This window comes from Silene latifolia, chromosome 9, assembly GCF_048544455.1.
Source record: "Silene latifolia isolate original U9 population chromosome 9, ASM4854445v1, whole genome shotgun sequence".
Taxonomy (NCBI): domain Eukaryota; kingdom Viridiplantae; phylum Streptophyta; class Magnoliopsida; order Caryophyllales; family Caryophyllaceae; genus Silene; species Silene latifolia.
Genome location: NC_133534.1, coordinates 15814965 through 15833332, shown reverse-complemented (window position 1 = coordinate 15833332; position 18368 = coordinate 15814965). Strand labels below are relative to the sequence as shown.

At 38.3% G+C, this 18368-nt stretch overlaps 1 protein-coding gene across 1 annotated transcript; it reads left to right on the top strand.

The window, feature by feature from the left end:
• The first annotated feature begins 11977 nt into the window (after nt 1–11977).
• On the top strand, nt 11978–12553 carry LOC141600624 (polyketide synthase 5-like). Its single transcript, XM_074420870.1, has 2 exons — nt 11978–12091; nt 12182–12553. The coding sequence occupies exons 1-2, from the start codon at nt 11978–11980 to the stop codon at nt 12551–12553; spliced, it is 486 nt and encodes a 161-aa protein (XP_074276971.1).
• The last annotated feature ends 5815 nt before the right edge of the window (nt 12554–18368 follow it).

Below are 18368 nucleotides of genomic sequence, written 5' to 3'. Positions count from 1 at the left end.
TTTAGCTATGCAATCCCATAAATCATGGGGAGTCAATAACTACTATCTAAAGATAGGGAATGCAATCCCATGTAATTAGCAAGAGTATAAACTAAACTAGGATACAAAACGATATACATGAATAAGAAATATTCTAACAATAATATTTACATATTCTAATACGCCCTCTCAGTCGAAGCGGGAGGTGAACCGATGTTGAGACTGGACCTGAAATCATCGAACAAAATTTTTGGTAGGCCTTTTGTGAACACATCGGCGTACTGGTAACGTGATGGAACATGACGGACTTGAACTTCATTTAACGCGACTTTTTCTCGGACAAAATGAATATCTAATTCGATATGCTTTGTTCGCTGATGATTAACCGGGTTTCCCGATAAATAAATAGCCGACACATTATCGCAATAAACAATAGTCGCACGTCGGATAGGGCACATCAGCTCAAGAAGTAAATTTCTGAGCCAGCACGACTCAGCCACAACGTTGGCAACGCCGCGGTACTCGGCCTCTGAGCTGGATCGGGAGACAGTCGGTTGTCGCTTGGAGGACCATGAAATTAAGTTATTTCCAAGATAGACACAATATCCCGAGGTGGAGCGGCGGGAATTTGGACACCCACCCCAGTCGGCATCCGTATAGGCAATGAGGGAGCTGGTGGACGCGGGACTGATGTGCAACCCATAAGTAAATGTACCTTGGAGATATCTGATGATGCGTTTCAGGGCATTAAAATGCTCATCTCGCGGATCGTGCATAAAAAGGCAAATTTGTTGTACCGCATAAGAGATATCGGGACGGGTAAATGTCAAATATTGCAGCGCCCCCGCGAGACTCCGATATAATGCCGGGTCAGAGAAGGGCTTGCTGCCAGTAGCACTAAGTTTTGACTTAGTGTCGACAGGGGTAAGCGCGGGTTTGCACGAAGACATATTGGCCCGAGCAATTATTTCCTGAGCATATTTGGACTGATGAAGAAATAATCCCCTAGAGTGTCGTATAGCAGCGATTCCCAAGAAAAAATTTAGAGGACCCAAATCGGACATAGCAAATTCTGATTTGAGCAGTGACATAATACTTACCCGAAGTGCATCCGACGACGTAGCAAGAATTATATCATCTACGTACAAGAGGAGGTAAGCAAGTTGGTCACCATTATTGTATATAAAAAGAGAATTGTCTGACTTACTGTGCGTGAAGCCAATTGTAGAGACATAGTTCGCAAACCGTTGATACCATGCCCTCGGTGCTTGTTTAAGACCGTATAAAGACTTCTTTAGCAAACACACATGATCGGGCCGAGAGTGGTCCCGAAAACCGGGTGGTTGGTGCATGTAAACTGTCTCGGCAAGATGGCCATGGAGGAATGCATTTTTGACATCCAATTGGTGAATAGGCCAATTCTTGGAAACAGCCAAGCTAAGGACGGTTCGAATAGTAGCGGGTTTGACTACCGGACTAAACGTCTCTTCACAATCAATACCAATCTGTTGTGACCTGCCATTAACCACAAGACGAGCTTTGTATCGCTCCAAATCACCATTAGCCTTAAACTTATGTTTAAACAACCAAAGACAACGAGTAATATTGACATCCGAAGGTCGGGGCACAAGAACCCAAGTCTCATTCTTTATGAGGGCGTCGTACTCGTCTTTCATGGCACGATTCCAATTGGGGTCTTGGAGGGCAGATTTGGGACACTTCGGTATGGGTGATAGGGTTGTAGTACATAGGTCAAACAAGGATTTTGGTTTAAAAATTCCGTGTTGGGCACGAGTGGTCATTTGGGGTGACAGGGCTGGTGGCGTAGGTGGGGTGGGTGGTGTTACCCGAGTGGAGGGAGGGGTTGGAGCGGTGGCGGGGGTAGAGGCAGGGGTGTCCGCAGAGGTGTTGGCAGGTGTTGAAGGTGAAGGAGAATTTGGTGGAGGGGGTATGGATTGGTTTGGTAATGGGGCAGGGGTATGTAGCTGGTGGGCCACATAAGGAGATTGGTCAGTAGAGAGGAAATCATAAGAGGTTTGGGCCGTGGGTGTTGGTCCAGCTAATGGAAAAATTGTTTCATCAAAAGTCACATGTCGTGCAATAATGATTTTCCGAGTGCTAGGATCATAGCATTTGTAGCCACGGTGAGAAGACGGGTAGCCTAAAAAGACGCACGGGGTCGCTCGTGGGGCGAGTTTATGGATGGTGGTAGATGGGGTATGTGGGTAACAAAGACATCCGAATGTGCGTAGGTGGCTATAAGACGGAGTGCGATGGTAGAGACTCGATGTTGGAGATTTGTAATTGTTAGCCTTGCTAGGGAGGATGTTATGTAAATAAGTGGCCATGGCAAGGGCATGATGCCACATTGAGGGAGGTAAGTGAGCATGAATGAGAAGGGTTCGGACCATATTGTTTATAGTTCGGATTTTCCTCTCGGCCTTACCGTTTTGTGAAGAAGTGTGAGGGCAAGAGAAGCGGAAAAGCATCCCTTGTGACTCAAAAAATTTGTGAAATGGTGAATTGTCGTACTCGCGACCGTTGTCACATTGTAATGTCTTTATATGGGAATTAAATTGAGTTTTTATCATGTTGTGGAATTTAGTGAATATGTCATAAACTTGAGATTTTTGTGCAATAGGAAAAGTCCATAAAAAATTGGTGAAATCATCAAGAAATAAGACATAATAACGATGTTGGTTCGAACTAATAATCGGGGAAGACCACAAGTCCGTATGAAGAATATCAAATGGATGTAAAGTTTCAGATAAAGAATTGCTAAAGGGAAGTTTTATATGTTTACCCAATTGACATGAATGACACAACGACAAAGACTTACGAGAACGACATGAAATGTCGGATTTAGCTTATATACAAGATGGTTATCCTAATTTAGCTATGCAATCCCATAAATCATGGGGAGTCAATAACTACTATCTAAAGATAGGGAATGCAATCCCATGTAATTAGCAAGAGTATAAACTAAACTAGGATACAAAATAACAGACGATATACATGAATAAGAAATATTCTAACAATAATATTTACATATTCTAATATTCAACACTATTTGCTTTCGAGGACCAGGTATGAATCCTACTCCGTATTTCCTAAATGCAATATACTCTGTATCTGAACTCATCTATTTACTCATTTAAAATATGTGTTGTAACGGAGGCGTCCCGTTACTCAAACAGTTAATTGATAAGGCGATAAGAACAATAAATAACGGATGTAAATAAAGTTCACACAACGATTTACGTGGTTCACCAGTAAAATAACTGGCTACGTCCACTCTGCGAGGAGATCAAATTTCACTATAGTGGAGAAAATAGTACAACAGTAGACCGGTACACACGCGCTCAATATGAGCCAAAAGTATACCATATTCTACCAACAAATATAGTAGTCTCAAAAGAACAAAAGAGACTACCCCAATAAGACGAAAAACAAATAATCTTGAGGCCTACCAAGATCTGAACAAACTCCTCCGATCTTCAAAGACAGGCAAACACCAATAATAAAGCCCGGAACAAACTGCGTTTTCTTCTTCAGAAGGAACCTCACAAATCGACCCTCTTTATTGTGCTCTCAAATCTCTCTCTTAATTAACCTAGAATCAAACTTGGGTATTTATATATTTATTCCATCTAAGATAAAATATCTAGATTAATAAAGAAATAAAGTAATAGGAAATTATTAACTAATTTCCTAAACCCTGTACAAAACAACTAGGAAAAACTCTAGTGGGACCCACACCCACTAAGTATCCAAGAAACATAAACAATGTCAACTCACACAACACCTAATGACAAATTTATACTGTTGATCTCAGGGAAATATGTGACCCGTAGAAAATTGCTTCCTCACGCGGGCCATAGTCTTCTCTTGACATATGTTCATGTTTCTACGTCAATTTCTTCCTTAACTTATTTCGTCTTCGACACAAATTCAAGGCACGAATTCCTAACAAATCTCCACCTTCACTTGAATTATCCAAATACGAACCTAGCATAGAAGAAACAAAACCAAAGCAGCTTCAACATAGTCGATCCTCAAGTCACTACCTGTCCCGATAGTCTCCACTGACTTGAACACAACCCACAAAACGGACAAACGAACCAAGTGTGCAACAAATGTGACCAATATACGAAGTACCCAATGTAGTAAGCTGAAAACTACCAATTGTACTAAGTACCTAACATATCTTCATACTAATAGGAAGACCAAACGTAGCAAACTGTGAAGAGAGCAAAAGCTACCAAACGCCAACACAAATATATGAGATACCAAATGTCACTAAGATGGAACGGTGTACCAAAACAACACACAAGACTCCAAACAAAATCTCCTCCAAACTACATGGCTAAATGTACCGTCGTACCAAACTGTCTCAAAAGAAACACAAATGCCACGAAACAAAACAAATGTCTCACTTGAGTAAACTAGGTGTCATGACCACCACAAAAATGCCTACACCAAGGCAACAAAACTCAAGTCGAAACCAAAACAAAAACAAACATTCTAAGTGAGCACAAATTACCTCTATCAAAGATACAAATTGTTAGACAAGATAGTCCAACCCAAAAGCTCCAAAGAATAAACTCCCGTCGAAGTTTCAAATGACCCCTTATGAGGTCCCAAACGGCTCTCTTTCAAGAGCCACAACAGCTCCACCGAGCCCCAAACCGCCCCACCTCTTGGGCGTGACCGTCTCATTGAGGCGCAGAGACAAAAGTAGATAGCTTGTCTTGAGAACCCCGTAGCTTGACCCGTGCACCGGAATAGACTCCACCTTCATCACAACACTACCATTCTCACTAAAGCTATCCAAACCCGAATTATCCAGAATATCACCAAGTGACCCAAACTGGATGTGCTTCAAAGTATCGTTCACATATCCAACTTGCATATGCCCCAACTTAGATTCGAGAGAGACAGAAGAACGATTACCTGATGCTCCAACAGTCGGCACAGTGCCTTGAAGGAAATAAATAGTTCCTTCATTAACACCCCTCAAGTAAGTAACAAGAACCCTTACCAACCCACAATGATCCACCGTCACCTTGAAAACTGTAGCCCTGATCAACTAACATTCCAAGTGATACAAGATTTATCTTCAAACATGGAACATGCCTAACACCTTCTCGGAAGATAACAACACCATCACATGTCCTAACCTGAACAGTCCCAACTCCAAGCACCTCACAAATAGACCCGTCACCCATGGCAACATTAACCCCATGTGAAGCTTCATAAGAAGTAAACCATTCTCTAAAAGGACACATATGATAAACGCATCCCGTAACCAAAATCCAACTATCCGAAGAACGTGGAACAACATCAACAACGAGAGCATAATCTTCCTCAGAATCGTATTTAGCAACCTTTTGTGCAACAAATGAAACACCAAACTTCCTTCAACTTAGGACACCGATTTTTCCAATGACCTAGTTCTTTGCGATGATTGCGAGACATTCTTACGAGGACCCTTAGACTTGGCTTTACCCTTACTAGAACCCTCTCGAATTAACAACAAGCCCTACAGAACTACTGTCTACAACACCACCTGACGCTACTCGGCGCAAATCCCTAGTGTGAAGCGCTGACCTCACTTTTTCTAGGGTCAAAGAATATTTACCAACAACAAACGACTCCACAAAAGTCTCAAACGAATTTGGCAAAGAAACTAACAAAATTAAGGCAGCATCCTCATCATCTACCTTAACATCTAAATTACGTAAATCAAGTAAAATAGAGTTAAGATGATCTAGATGGTCCTTGAGAGACGTACCTTCTTGCATACGAAGACCAAACAAACGCTGCTTAAGAAGCAACTTGTTGGTTAGAGTCTTTGTCATATACAAAGATTCCAACTTCAACCACAAACCTATAGCAGTTTCCTCATCGGCAACCTCAACCATAACGTGGTCAGATAAACATAACAGAATTAAAGAATGAGCCTTCTCCTCCAAGACTACATCTGCATCTGTCTTTGCTGCATCAGACGAACTACCTGCTGAATTTGCCTTTGAGATAACAAACCAGACGCCTTGCTGTCTAAGCAAAGCTCTCATCTTTAACTGCCATAGCCCAAAACTATTTCTCCCAGTGAACTTTTCAACATTCAAAACATTCGTAGACATCTTTTCACCTGAAAATCAAGAAACCCAAATAACGCCTAAAACACGACTAACGTGAAAACAGATCCCAAATCAGAACCTTAGCTCTGGTGCCAATTGTTGTAACGGAGGCGTCCCGTTACCCAAACAATTAATTGATAAGGCGATAAGAACAATAAATAACAAATGTAAATAAAGTTGACACAACGATTTACGTGGTTCACCAGTAAAATAATTGGCTACGTCCACCCTGCGAGGAGATCAAATTTCACTATAGTGGAGAAAATAGTACAGCAGTAGACCGGTACACACGCGCTCAATATGAGCCAAAAGTATACCCTATTCTACCAACAAATATAGTAGTCTCAAAGGAACAAAAGAGACTACCCCAATAAGACGAAGGACAAATAATCTTGAGGCCTACCAAGATCTGAACAAACTCCTCCGATCTTCAAAGACAGACGAACACCAATAATAGAGCCCGGAACAAACTGAGTTTTCTTATTCAGAAGGAACCTCACAAATCGACCCTCTTTATTGTGCTCTCAAATCTCTCTCTTAATTAACCTAGAATCAAACTTGGGTATTTATATATTTATTCCATCTAAGATAAAATATCTAGATTAATAAAGAAATAAAGGAATAGGAAATTATTAACTAATTTCTTAAACCCTGTACAAAACAACTAGGAAAAACTCTAGTGGGACCCACACCCACTAAGTATCCAAGAAACATAAACAATGTCAACTCACACAACACCTAATGACAAATTTATACTGTTGATCTCAGGGAAATATGTGACCCGTAGAAAATTGCTTCCTCACGCGGGCCATGGTCTTCTCTTGACATATGTTAATGTTTCTACGTCAATTTCTTCCTTAACTTATTTCGTCTTCGACACAAATTCAAGGCACGAATTCCTAACAAATCTCCACCTTCACTTGAATTATCCAAATACGAACCTAGCATAGAAGAAACAAAACCAAAGCAGCTTCAACATAGTCGATCCTCAAGTCACTACCTGTCCCGATAGTCTCCACTGACTTGAACACAACCCACAAAACGGACAAACGAACCAAGTGTGCAACAAATGTGACCAATATACGAAGTACCCAATGTAGTAAGCTGAAAACTACCAATTGTACTAAGTACCTAACATATCTTCATACTAAGACCATCCCCAAGCAGAAGGTCGCCTTAATCGGGTCACCAAAAATTTTCCTCTTAATCGCACCTTACTAATCTTGACCCACTTTCACCCTCCCAAGCAGAAGGTCACGACCTGGGTCACCAACCCAATCATTTTTCCACTTTCCAACATTTCCAATCATTTACCACATTCACTACCCCACCAAAACCTCTCTCTTACTTTTAGAATTATTACTAACAAATTATAAATAAATTATTTTTTTATATTTAATTTTGTTAGTATCTTAATATTAAAAAATGATCCGGATAATAAATAAAAAATTAATTTTAAATCAGTATTAAATATTAAAAAACGTAAAAAAATAATTACTTTGATAGACGGTTATATCCAAAGAGAATCAAAGTTTAAATACATCGACATATAATCTTGCAATCATCAATTACTTCAAAAAATTTATTTTATTATGATCTATACGAATATATCGTCTTACATTATAAAACCGTCTTATACAAAAAAAAAAAAAAAAAAAAAAAAAAAAAAACACAAAATACAAATGTAACGTCTTTATCCCTTTCCCAACCACTCATTTCATCACTTACCTCATTCTTCAGTTCTTTCTCCCTTTCCCAACCTACATCATTCATCATAAATCAACTTTATCACTTACCACAAATATATCATTTCATCACTTACCACAATTATATAGTCTTTATCCTTTCCCAACCTACATCATTCATTTGGAATTATTTTCGATTTTGGATTTCTTTCGATTTGAGATTATTTTCGATTTTCAATTTATATAAACCTATTTTCGACTTTTGATTTACAAATTAACCTTAATCGCCTTGATTTATTTTGATTTACAAATAAAGATCATTTTTTTCGATTTGGGATTAATTATTTCGATCATTTTCGGCATTTTTAGGGTTTATTTTACGTGTTATTGATGAAGGCGATTTACGCAAATGAAGGTGATTATTTTCGCCAGATTAATGAAGCTTGATCATTTTTTTAATGAAGGTTGATCGATTTGGGTTTATTTTCACCAGATCTAGAAAAAAAGTTGCTCAAATTATGTCAAAACTAAGTTCATTTTGTAGCTAATTAAAAAATAAAATCATTTTGGGTATGCTCAGATTTTATTTTTTTGTGTTTTACTATATAATTGTTGTTTTACATCTTTATTATTTTCTTATTTTTTTGGGAGATATGGAGATGTACGTACAAAAGAAGCGAGCCAACATCAAAGCTTTCAAGTGTTTTGATGGTTGTCCTTTTTTGTTTCCGGCCAATGAGAAGGTGCCACCTACCGGGTCACCAACATTCACCCCCTTCTCAACTCAAGGTCACCTGGTGACCTTCACTTACTCAAGGTCACCAAAATCAACCCCTTAATCCTAGTTTAAGAGGTCATTAAGGTGACCCAACAAGGTCACGACCCAGTCGGTGACCTTGCTTGGGGATGGTCTAATAGGAAGACCAAACGTAGCAAACTGTGAAGAGAGCAAAAGCTACCAAACGCCAACACAAATATATGAGATACCAAATGTCACTAAGATGGAACGGTGTACCAAAACAACACACAAGACTCCAAAAAAAATCTCCTCCAAACTACATAGCTAAATGTACCGTCGTACCAAACTGTCTCAAAAGAAACACAAATGCCACGAAACAAAACAAATGTCTCACTTGAGTAAACTAGGTGTCATGACCACCACAAAAATGCCTACACCAAGGCAACAAAACTCAAGTCGAAACCAAAACAAAAACAAACATTCTAAGTGAGCACAAATTACCTCTATCAAAGATACAAATTGTTAGACAAGATAGTCCAACCCAAAAGCTCCAAAGAATAAACTCCCGTCGAAGTTTCAAATGACCCCTTATGAGGTCCCAAACGGCTCTCTTTCAAGAGCCACAACAGCTCCACCTGGAGCCCCAAACCGCCCCACCTCTTGGGGCGTAGACCGTCTCATTGAGGCGAAGAGACAAAAGTAGATAGCTTGTCTTGAGAACCCTGTAGCTTGACCTGTACCGGAATAGACTCCACCTTAATGTCAACACTACCATTCTCACTAAAGCTATCCAAACCCGAATTATCCAGAATATCACCAAGTGACCCAAACTGGATGTGCTTCAAAGTATCGTTCACATATCCAACTTGCATATGCCCCAACTTAGATTCGAGAGAGACAGAAGAACGATTACCTGATGCTCCAACAGTCAGCACAGTGCCTTGAAGGAAATAAATAGTTCCTTCCTTAACACCCCTCCAAGTAACAGAAGAACCCTTACCAACCCACAATGATCCACCGTCACCTTGAAAACTGTAGCCCTGATCAACTAACATTCCAAGTGATACAAGATTTATCTTCAAACATGGAACATGCCTAACACCTTCTCGGAAGATAACAACACCATCACATGTCCTAACCTGAACAGTCCCAACTCCAAGCACCTCACAAATAGACCCGTCACCCATGGCAACATTAACCCCATGTGAAGCTTCATAAGAAGTAAACCATTCTCTAAAAGGACACATATGATAAACGCATCCCGTAACCAAAATCCAACTATCCGAAGAACGTGGAACAACATCAACAACGAGAGCATAATCTTCCTCAGAATCGTATTTAGCAACCTTTTGTGCAACAAAAAAACACCACTTCCTTCAACTTAGGACACCGATTTTTCCAATGACCTAGTTCTTTGCAGTAATTGCAGACATTCTTACGAGGACCCTTAGACTTGGCTTTACCCTTACTAGAACCCTCTGAATTAACAACAAGCCCTACAGAACTACTGTCTACAACACCACCTGACGCTACTCGGCGCAAATCCCTAGTGTGAAGCGCTGACCTCACTTTTTCTAGGGTCAAAGAATATTTACCAACAACAAACGACTCCACAAAAGTCTCAAACGAATTTGGCAAAGAAACTAACAAAATTAAGGCAGCATCCTCATCATCTACCTTAACATCTAAATTACGTAAATCAAGTAAAATAGAGTTAAGATGATCTAGATGGTCCTTGAGAGACGTACCTTCTTGCATACGAAGACCAAACAAACGCTGCTTAAGAAGCAACTTGTTGGTTAGAGTCTTTGTCATATACAAAGATTCCAACTTCAACCACAAACCTATAGCAGTTTCCTCATCGGCAACCTCAACCATAACGTGGTCAGATAAACATAACAGAATTAAAGAATGAGCCTTCTCCTCCAAGACTACATCTGCATCTGTCTTTGCTGCATCAGACGAACTACCTGCTGAATTTGCCTTTGAGATAACAAACCAGACGCCTTGCTGTCTAAGCAAAGCTCTCATCTTTAACTGCCATAGCCCAAAACTATTTCTCCCAGTGAACTTTTCAACATTCAAAACATTCGTAGACATCTTTTCACCTGAAAATCAAGAAACCCAAATAACGCCTAAAACACGACTAACGTGAAAACAGATCCCAAATCAGAACCTTAGCTCTGGTGCCAATTGTTGTAACGGAGGCGTCCCGTTACCCAAACAATTAATTGATAAGGCGATAAGAACAATAAATAACAAATGTAAATAAAGTTGACACAACGATTTACGTGGTTCACCAGTAAAATAATTGGCTACGTCCACCCTGCGAGGAGATCAAATTTCACTATAGTGGAGAAAATAGTACAGCAGTAGACCGGTACACACGCGCTCAATATGAGCCAAAAGTATACCCTATTCTACCAACAAATATAGTAGTCTCAAAGGAACAAAAGAGACTACCCCAATAAGACGAAGGACAAATAATCTTGAGGCCTACCAAGATCTGAACAAACTCCTCCGATCTTCAAAGACAGACGAACACCAATAATAGAGCCCGGAACAAACTGAGTTTTCTTATTCAGAAGGAACCTCACAAATCGACCCTCTTTATTGTGCTCTCAAATCTCTCTCTTAATTAACCTAAAATAAAACTTGGGTATTTATATATATTTATTTCTACTAAGATAAAATATCTAGACTAATAAAGAAATAAAGTAATAGGAAATTATTAACTAATTTCCTAAACCCCGTACAAAACAACTAGGAAAAACTCTAGTGGGACCCACACCCACTAAGTATCCAAGAAACATAAACAATGTCAACTCACACAACACCTAATGACATATTGATCTCAGGGAAATATGCGACCCGTAGAAAATTGCTTCCTCACGCGGGCCACGGTCTTCTCTTGACATATGTTCATGTTTCTAAGCCAATTTCTTCCTTAACTTATTTTGTCTTCGACACAAATTTAAGGCACGAATTCCTAACAATATGAACTTTAAATTATCTCGGAAAAAAATATATACAAGCTCGGATTCTTATACCTTGGTTGTACAATGTTTTATATACAACTGGATTAATCCTATTTGTGCCGTATTTTCTCCATTTCGAAAATGGATTTGAATTATGTGACAATTATGTTATAAAATCTTACGGGGTATACTTAAGGGTATACAAAGTCAAAGTATTTTAAATTTCACTTTCAAAAGTAAATACCAAAAACATAGTAAAATGGAGGTGATGATAAGTAAAACTGCACCTCTTTTATTTTATTTTCTTCTAGTTTTTCATCTTAAATTGATGTCTCAAGTTATTTTATCCAAACGCTTTTCCTTAGTCTTTGTGTCAAAATAGAAAATAAACAAATAACCGAGATAGAGGGATTATATTTCTCAGTTGATCAGTTTACAACGAATCCAATAGGTATGGCAGATATGGGTTCCATGGTGGGACAAGCCCTTTTCACCGATGGTGCAAGCGCCATGATAATCGGGGCAGACGTAGATGAATCGATCGGGGAGAGACCCATTTTTGAAATGGTATCGGCTTCTCAAAGCCTAATTCCGGATACAAAATAGGGAGTTGGAGGGCAATTAAGAGAAACCGGTTTAAACTTTTATTTGTCTAAGAAACTATCTCAAGTGGTTGCTGATAACATTGAAAAGCCATTACTTGAAGCCCTTGATCCATTAGGTGTACATGATTGGAACTCGATATTCTACGCGGTTCACCCGGGTGGACCAGCAATTCTAGACAAAATGGAAGCTCAACTCGGGTTAACTAAGCACAAACTTGAAGCAAGTCGACATGTGTTAAGTGAGTTCGGGAACATGTGGAGTACAACAGTTATATTTGTGTTGGATGAGATTAGGAAGAGGTCGTTCAAGGAAGGTATGTCAACGACAGGCCAAGGGTTCGACTACGGTGTTCTGCTTGGTATTGGGCCCGGCATTACCATCGAGACTGTTGTGCTTCGGAGTTTCCCTATTAATAATAACTAGTATTGGTGTCCGGCTTCGCCCGGGCTAACTCTACTTACCCTTTATTTTTTTTCATTAAATAAAATTACTTAAAGTGGCATAACCTATAAATTTATCATTAATATATTTTTCCAATGACATATCCTAAAATTACGATGAAATAAATTTTGAGACAAATTCACTACTCCCGCTATTAATATTTTACTCTTATTAAAGAGACAATAGTAATAACATTTCACTACTTGCCCGTAATCATTGTTACTCTCACTACTCCCACCTTAATTTTAAATATATTACATATATGCATTAAATCAAATCGAAAAAATTATGCAATATTATATACTCCCTCAAATTTCATTTTTTGTTCCCCTTTCCCTTTCCATCCATTTTTCTTATTGTTCCATCTTTCCTCTTTTGGACAACTTTGTATGGTCCAAAATCAATTTGATGTGGGATATATATATTGTGTGTTCTAAATTGATTCCCTTGTTTCTTATGACAAAAAGAAAGAGGAACAATAAATGAAATTGGAGGGAGTATTATGGAATCTAACTTGAATTATTTATAACCTACTTATTATATTTTTGTATGTTAAATAATTAACATCTCTATACATCTAATAAACTATAAAGTTTAATAAAATTGCATAGATTTTAAATTTAATATATAATTTTATGATGATAATAATTAATACCATAAGTGTGCATATTTATACTAATTAATTATTTTATTTTAAAGAAATTGACCATCTTCTAGTCTTCTATAAATATTTAGGAAAATTACCAAGCATCTTAATTAATTATTTTATTTTAAGAAAATTGACCATCTTAATTAATTATTTTATTTTAAGGAAATTGACTATGTTTTAGTCTCTTACAAATGTTTAGGAAAATTACCAAACTTCTATATAATTTAATTCTAACCCAAACTATATAATATTTGCATTGAGATCCCTTAATCGGGTCTATCACACGGTGCTAGTAATTTAAAACTATATAGTATAATTAATTTGTATAACTTTCTTTAATTACATTGAAGTCCCTTGGTTTCTGGATTTAATATATAGTATTGATTGATTGATTGATTGACGGTTTCCAAATTTCTGGTCATGAATGTTTACTTACTATGTTTGCTTAAGTTTGATTAAGGGTTGGCGTCAATGGTAAAGCGTCCAAAATCAGGGATTCTATTCTCATTGTGTTAGTATATAGCCTGTTTGATAGGCAATCCGTAAATATTTATGCACAAAAAAAAAAGTTTAAGGTTTTCATTTGTTTACATAGTTCATCTATTTATGTAACTTGTAACACCCCCATACTCTAAGTGCCTTACCAGGACCACTCAGGTATAAGGATGCTACCATCTCGGTTACCCGAGGCATGATATTCATAAGACAATAAAGAAACAACTTAATTAATATAACTTAGTGAAAAGTACAACTGAATCCAAATCCCAAAATACGGGTACAAGTTCTCAAAACCAACTGTCTACTGAAATACTGAAATGTCATAAAAACTAATAAGACTACAACGGAAGACTTCTATCGTCAGACGGTGGCACCTCCCAAATATCCCAAGATTTCTCAACTCAAACTCGCTCAATTATCGCTCACCATCTCCGAATGGATCACCGCAGGTTTTACAAAACAACAACCGGGGTCAGTACTAATCACACAACTCAATATATATATATATATATATATATATATATATATATATATATCAACAATAAGATAAACAGACAGCTTAACTGTCACACACACAACCACACCAATTCCAATCATCTCAATCACCGACTGTCCACTGGACCAGCCCTGCCAGTGGGGGACCGCAGCCGTACCCACCAAATCCCCGCTCCACATAGTGAGCGATAACCCTGTCCATTAATGTGCACATCCCTTCTGTGGCGGGTTCCACAGAAGGCGAAACTAGGGCGTGAAGCCACTCCCGCAAGTGACCCCACTCAGCCGAGAACGCATCTCGAGAACCATCAACAACGATCACAAACACAATCGCAATTACAACCGTCACAATACAATTACTATATCAACAATCAATCTCAACACATCAACCAATATCCCATTATGGGACTAATACTGAGTAGGAAATCCTACCTGGAAAGCATAACAATCAGACGGTCTCAACAGCTGTATCAAAAAGCCTCTTCTACAAATCCTCCTCCTAGCATACATACACATAATCACTACCAATCATTATCTACAACAAAACCCCCAATTCCCCATATTAGGGTTTAAACAATCTTAACCAAAAGCTATAAAAATGGTACGTAGGACTTACCCTTGACACAAGGATCACAATGATACAAAGAACGATGAAATCCGACCTCTCAAGCTCCGGGATTTGTCAACAACACGGATGAATGCGAAGAACGTAACTTGAATCTCCCTTTTAATGTTATTAGGTTTGTAAAGGTGTATTATGAAAGTGACGGAAAGATTTATATATTACTCCGTGTTATTAACAAAACCCGTCGAATTATCACCCCGTAAACCGGCTACTCGATCGAGTACCCCCTTACTCTATCGAGTACCTAAGGCTACTCGATAGAGTACCCCCTTACTCTATCGAGTACCTAAGGCTACTTGATAGAGTACCCCCTTACTCTATCGAGTACATAAGGCTACTTGATAGAGTACCCTACAGGTCAGAAACTTTTCTAAAACGCAACTTACCCTTACTCAACAGAGTAAGGCCTACTCGATAGAGTACCCCAAGACTTATAAATACGGAGTATTACATAACTAGCCACGTGTGAAATGGTTTTAGATAAAAATATAACTTAGGATCAAAGTGTACTCAAAAAGAGGTGAATTGAGTGTGTAAGTTTTTCGAACTTTTCTTAAACTTTTAAATTATTATGTCTTCGATTCTTAGGAAATGCCCCATTTTCTACTTTTGCTCTATTCTTTAGAATTGTTCTCTTTCTTATTTAAGTGTGATTTAATTCAATGTGTAGATGGTGAACCCACCACCCACTCACACCAATTTCATTCCTTAATCTTTAAACAAAATGCAAATGGAGCAATTCGTAAAAATCGAAGGAGTATTACACTTGCGACTTATTATCTTAAGTCCAAGTGTAATCAATAACGTACACACGTTGTCCAAAAAAAAACTAACGTACACATCACTAAAAAAAGAGAAAGAAATAAAGTATGTAGCAAATTAGGAGGTGTTGAATTGGTTCAGCTTCGCAGATCAAGACCTGTGTTTACTATTCTCTAATTAATACCGAAGTTAGGTCGGTCTTTGGTTTTGCATTGGTCAAGACTTGTCTAAAACAGGTTGAACTCGGTTTGAATTTGACATCAAAGGTTTCTATTAGGTATTGGGCTGTCCCGACCCGACCTGCCACACAAGTCAACTTTTACGTACCCGGCCCACAAGAAGCCCTCTATGACTTGCCAAAATGTTGGGCATGTTTAAGGCCCATGAAATTCGGCTAATAGATTATATTGGTCCGACTGATAAATGTGAATATGTAAACTTTGATCTACTGCCACCGCCATCCTCCTAGGCATTCGTTACTCCCCTCCGGCACCGCCCGAGATGGGGCCGTCCTTCGGCTAATCTTCGGCGGCCTCAAATGCTCGACCATGGTTTGATTCTGTTCTAGATTCTTTTTTTGACCCACAGTTCCCCTTCAACCTCTTTTTTTCATTTGTGCTCTGAGCCGAGTCCTCTTAGCACTCCTACGGTGTTCGGTCTGTAATCGGACCTCTTTACTTAAATGATTTAAGTTAGTCGAGTTCAAATAATTTCTTTGAATTCTGCCCGTTCTCTTCTCCACCATATTCAAGTATTTCCCCTTTCTATTTTCTTCTTCAATTCACTTTCTGTTTTTTTAATTGAGGGTTTTAAAGGATGATTCATGTTAGTCGACTTCAAATCATTTCGGCATTAAGTCTCTCATCTTGTACTAGTTATCATAACACCTAGGATTCTGACGGTTTTAAAGGATGGTTCATATCAGCTGAATTCAAATAATTTCAGTAGTAAGGTTGTGATGTTGTACTAGCACCTAGGAAGCGCAAATCATTTCAGGTTTTCTATTGACGATTTTAAAGGAGGATTCATATCAACTAACTTAAATCATTTCGGTATTAAGGCTCTGATGTTGTACTAGTTATCATAATTCATTATTTGCTCACGGATTAATTCCGCTGCGAGGTAATTCGATTGCCCTCTTTTTGTGTTTAATTCTGATTTCTAACTTGCATATGATCCTGGAGATTTGTCTAATAAAATCGTTTTAAGTACTGACAAATCCAAACACGTACATAGATGTTTATTGTGATAATAATGGTGCTATTGCACAAGCTAAGGAACTGAGGTCACATCAAAAATCCAAACACATAGAGAGAAGATATCACCTTATCAGAGATATCATTGATAGAGGTGATGTTAAATGCAGAGTGCCGACTGATACAAATGTTGCAGGTCCCTTAACAAAGCCTCTCCCGCAGTCTAAGCATGAGAGTCACAGAGGTGCCATTCGTCTAAGATGCATTAGCGAGTGGTCTTAGTCCTATTATGAGATGTTTTAGTGGGAGTTTATTTGACATGTTTAATTGATTATATGTAACATTTACTTCATTTATTCAGTAAAATTATTATTTGATTTTATTCATTTTATTGTTTAATTAAATGTTTGTTCCACAATAGTCAACATTGATTAAATAGATCACTAAGTACGTGACTTAGTTTTGGAACTCTATTTGGATGATGTTTTCTATTATAATCTCTAATCTGAGCATTAAATTGGAACACTTGAATGCCTAAAATGATTAGTATATGAGCTGGTTGATGACTAAGTTCCTTAAGTCATGATATTGGGATAGCAAACCAGGCATATGGGTACATGTTAGAGAACATGTATTAGACATACCCGTTAAGAACTTTACTAAGGATTCGCTTAGTGTCAGTAAAGTTTCTTATCACTAGTTAGTAGTGAATATACAGTCTTTTGACCTGAGTTTTTCACTATTTTGTACATGCTAAGTAGTTGATTTTGACATTGCCAAACGTCAGCCGTGACTGGTGACTATAACGGCAATGGTTGGACTTATTGTGGATCATGTGATAGGATGTGTGGTTAAACAACATGGGATTTGTTCCTTCCTTACCGAAGGAAGTTTATTGTTTCTGGCCTCGAAGAGTGTGAATTGTAAAATGCGTGGTCGCGCTCAGACGAGGTGATTGTCAGTCGTCTGCTTTAACAATTCAACTCAGAGATTCGGGGAAAATGATTAGGACATATAAGGTTCACACTTTTCCTACCCCTTAGTCTTGATTGGAACAATCGAAGCAAAGAGACAGTTTTAATTGGACACAGTACAAGTGGGAGGCTGTTGGATTTATGTCCAGAGTCCAATTAAGGTAACCCGGTTTATATTCTATGTAACCGTAACGTTTTGCCAGAAGCCGCTTACGGACCGAATCTTAAATGAGTTTAAGAATTCGTGTAGAATTAAACGGGCCCATTGGATCACACACAAGATGAATATGGTGTTTCTTATTTATATGGAAATAGGGCTCTAATTAGATTAGGCTCAGCTGCGATTAATGTAAGAGTTTGATTAGGAAACTGAGTTATTACTCCCCTATATATAGAGATACTCCCTCCTATTCGCTATATTCTTCCCTATTTCCTTATTTGGATTATTCGGGTTTTCTTCCCTATTTCTTTTTTTGGGTTGATTTGTATGGTCCAAATTAAATTGCATGTGGGGTAGTGTGTTTTGTGTGGTCCAAATTCACTTTCTTATTGCTTGTGCAAAAAGGAAAGGGGAAGAATATAGTGAATAGGAGGGAGT

Excerpts from the sequence above, each read along its gene's own strand:
- LOC141600624 (XM_074420870.1), top strand. The coding sequence starts at position 11,978 with ATGGCAGATATGGGTTCCATGGTGGGACAAGCCCTTTTCACCGATGGT. Across the intron at positions 12,092-12,181 it reads AGAGACCCATTTTTGAAATG|AAACTATCTCAAGTGGTTGC; the intron begins GTATCGGCTTCT and ends TATTTGTCTAAG.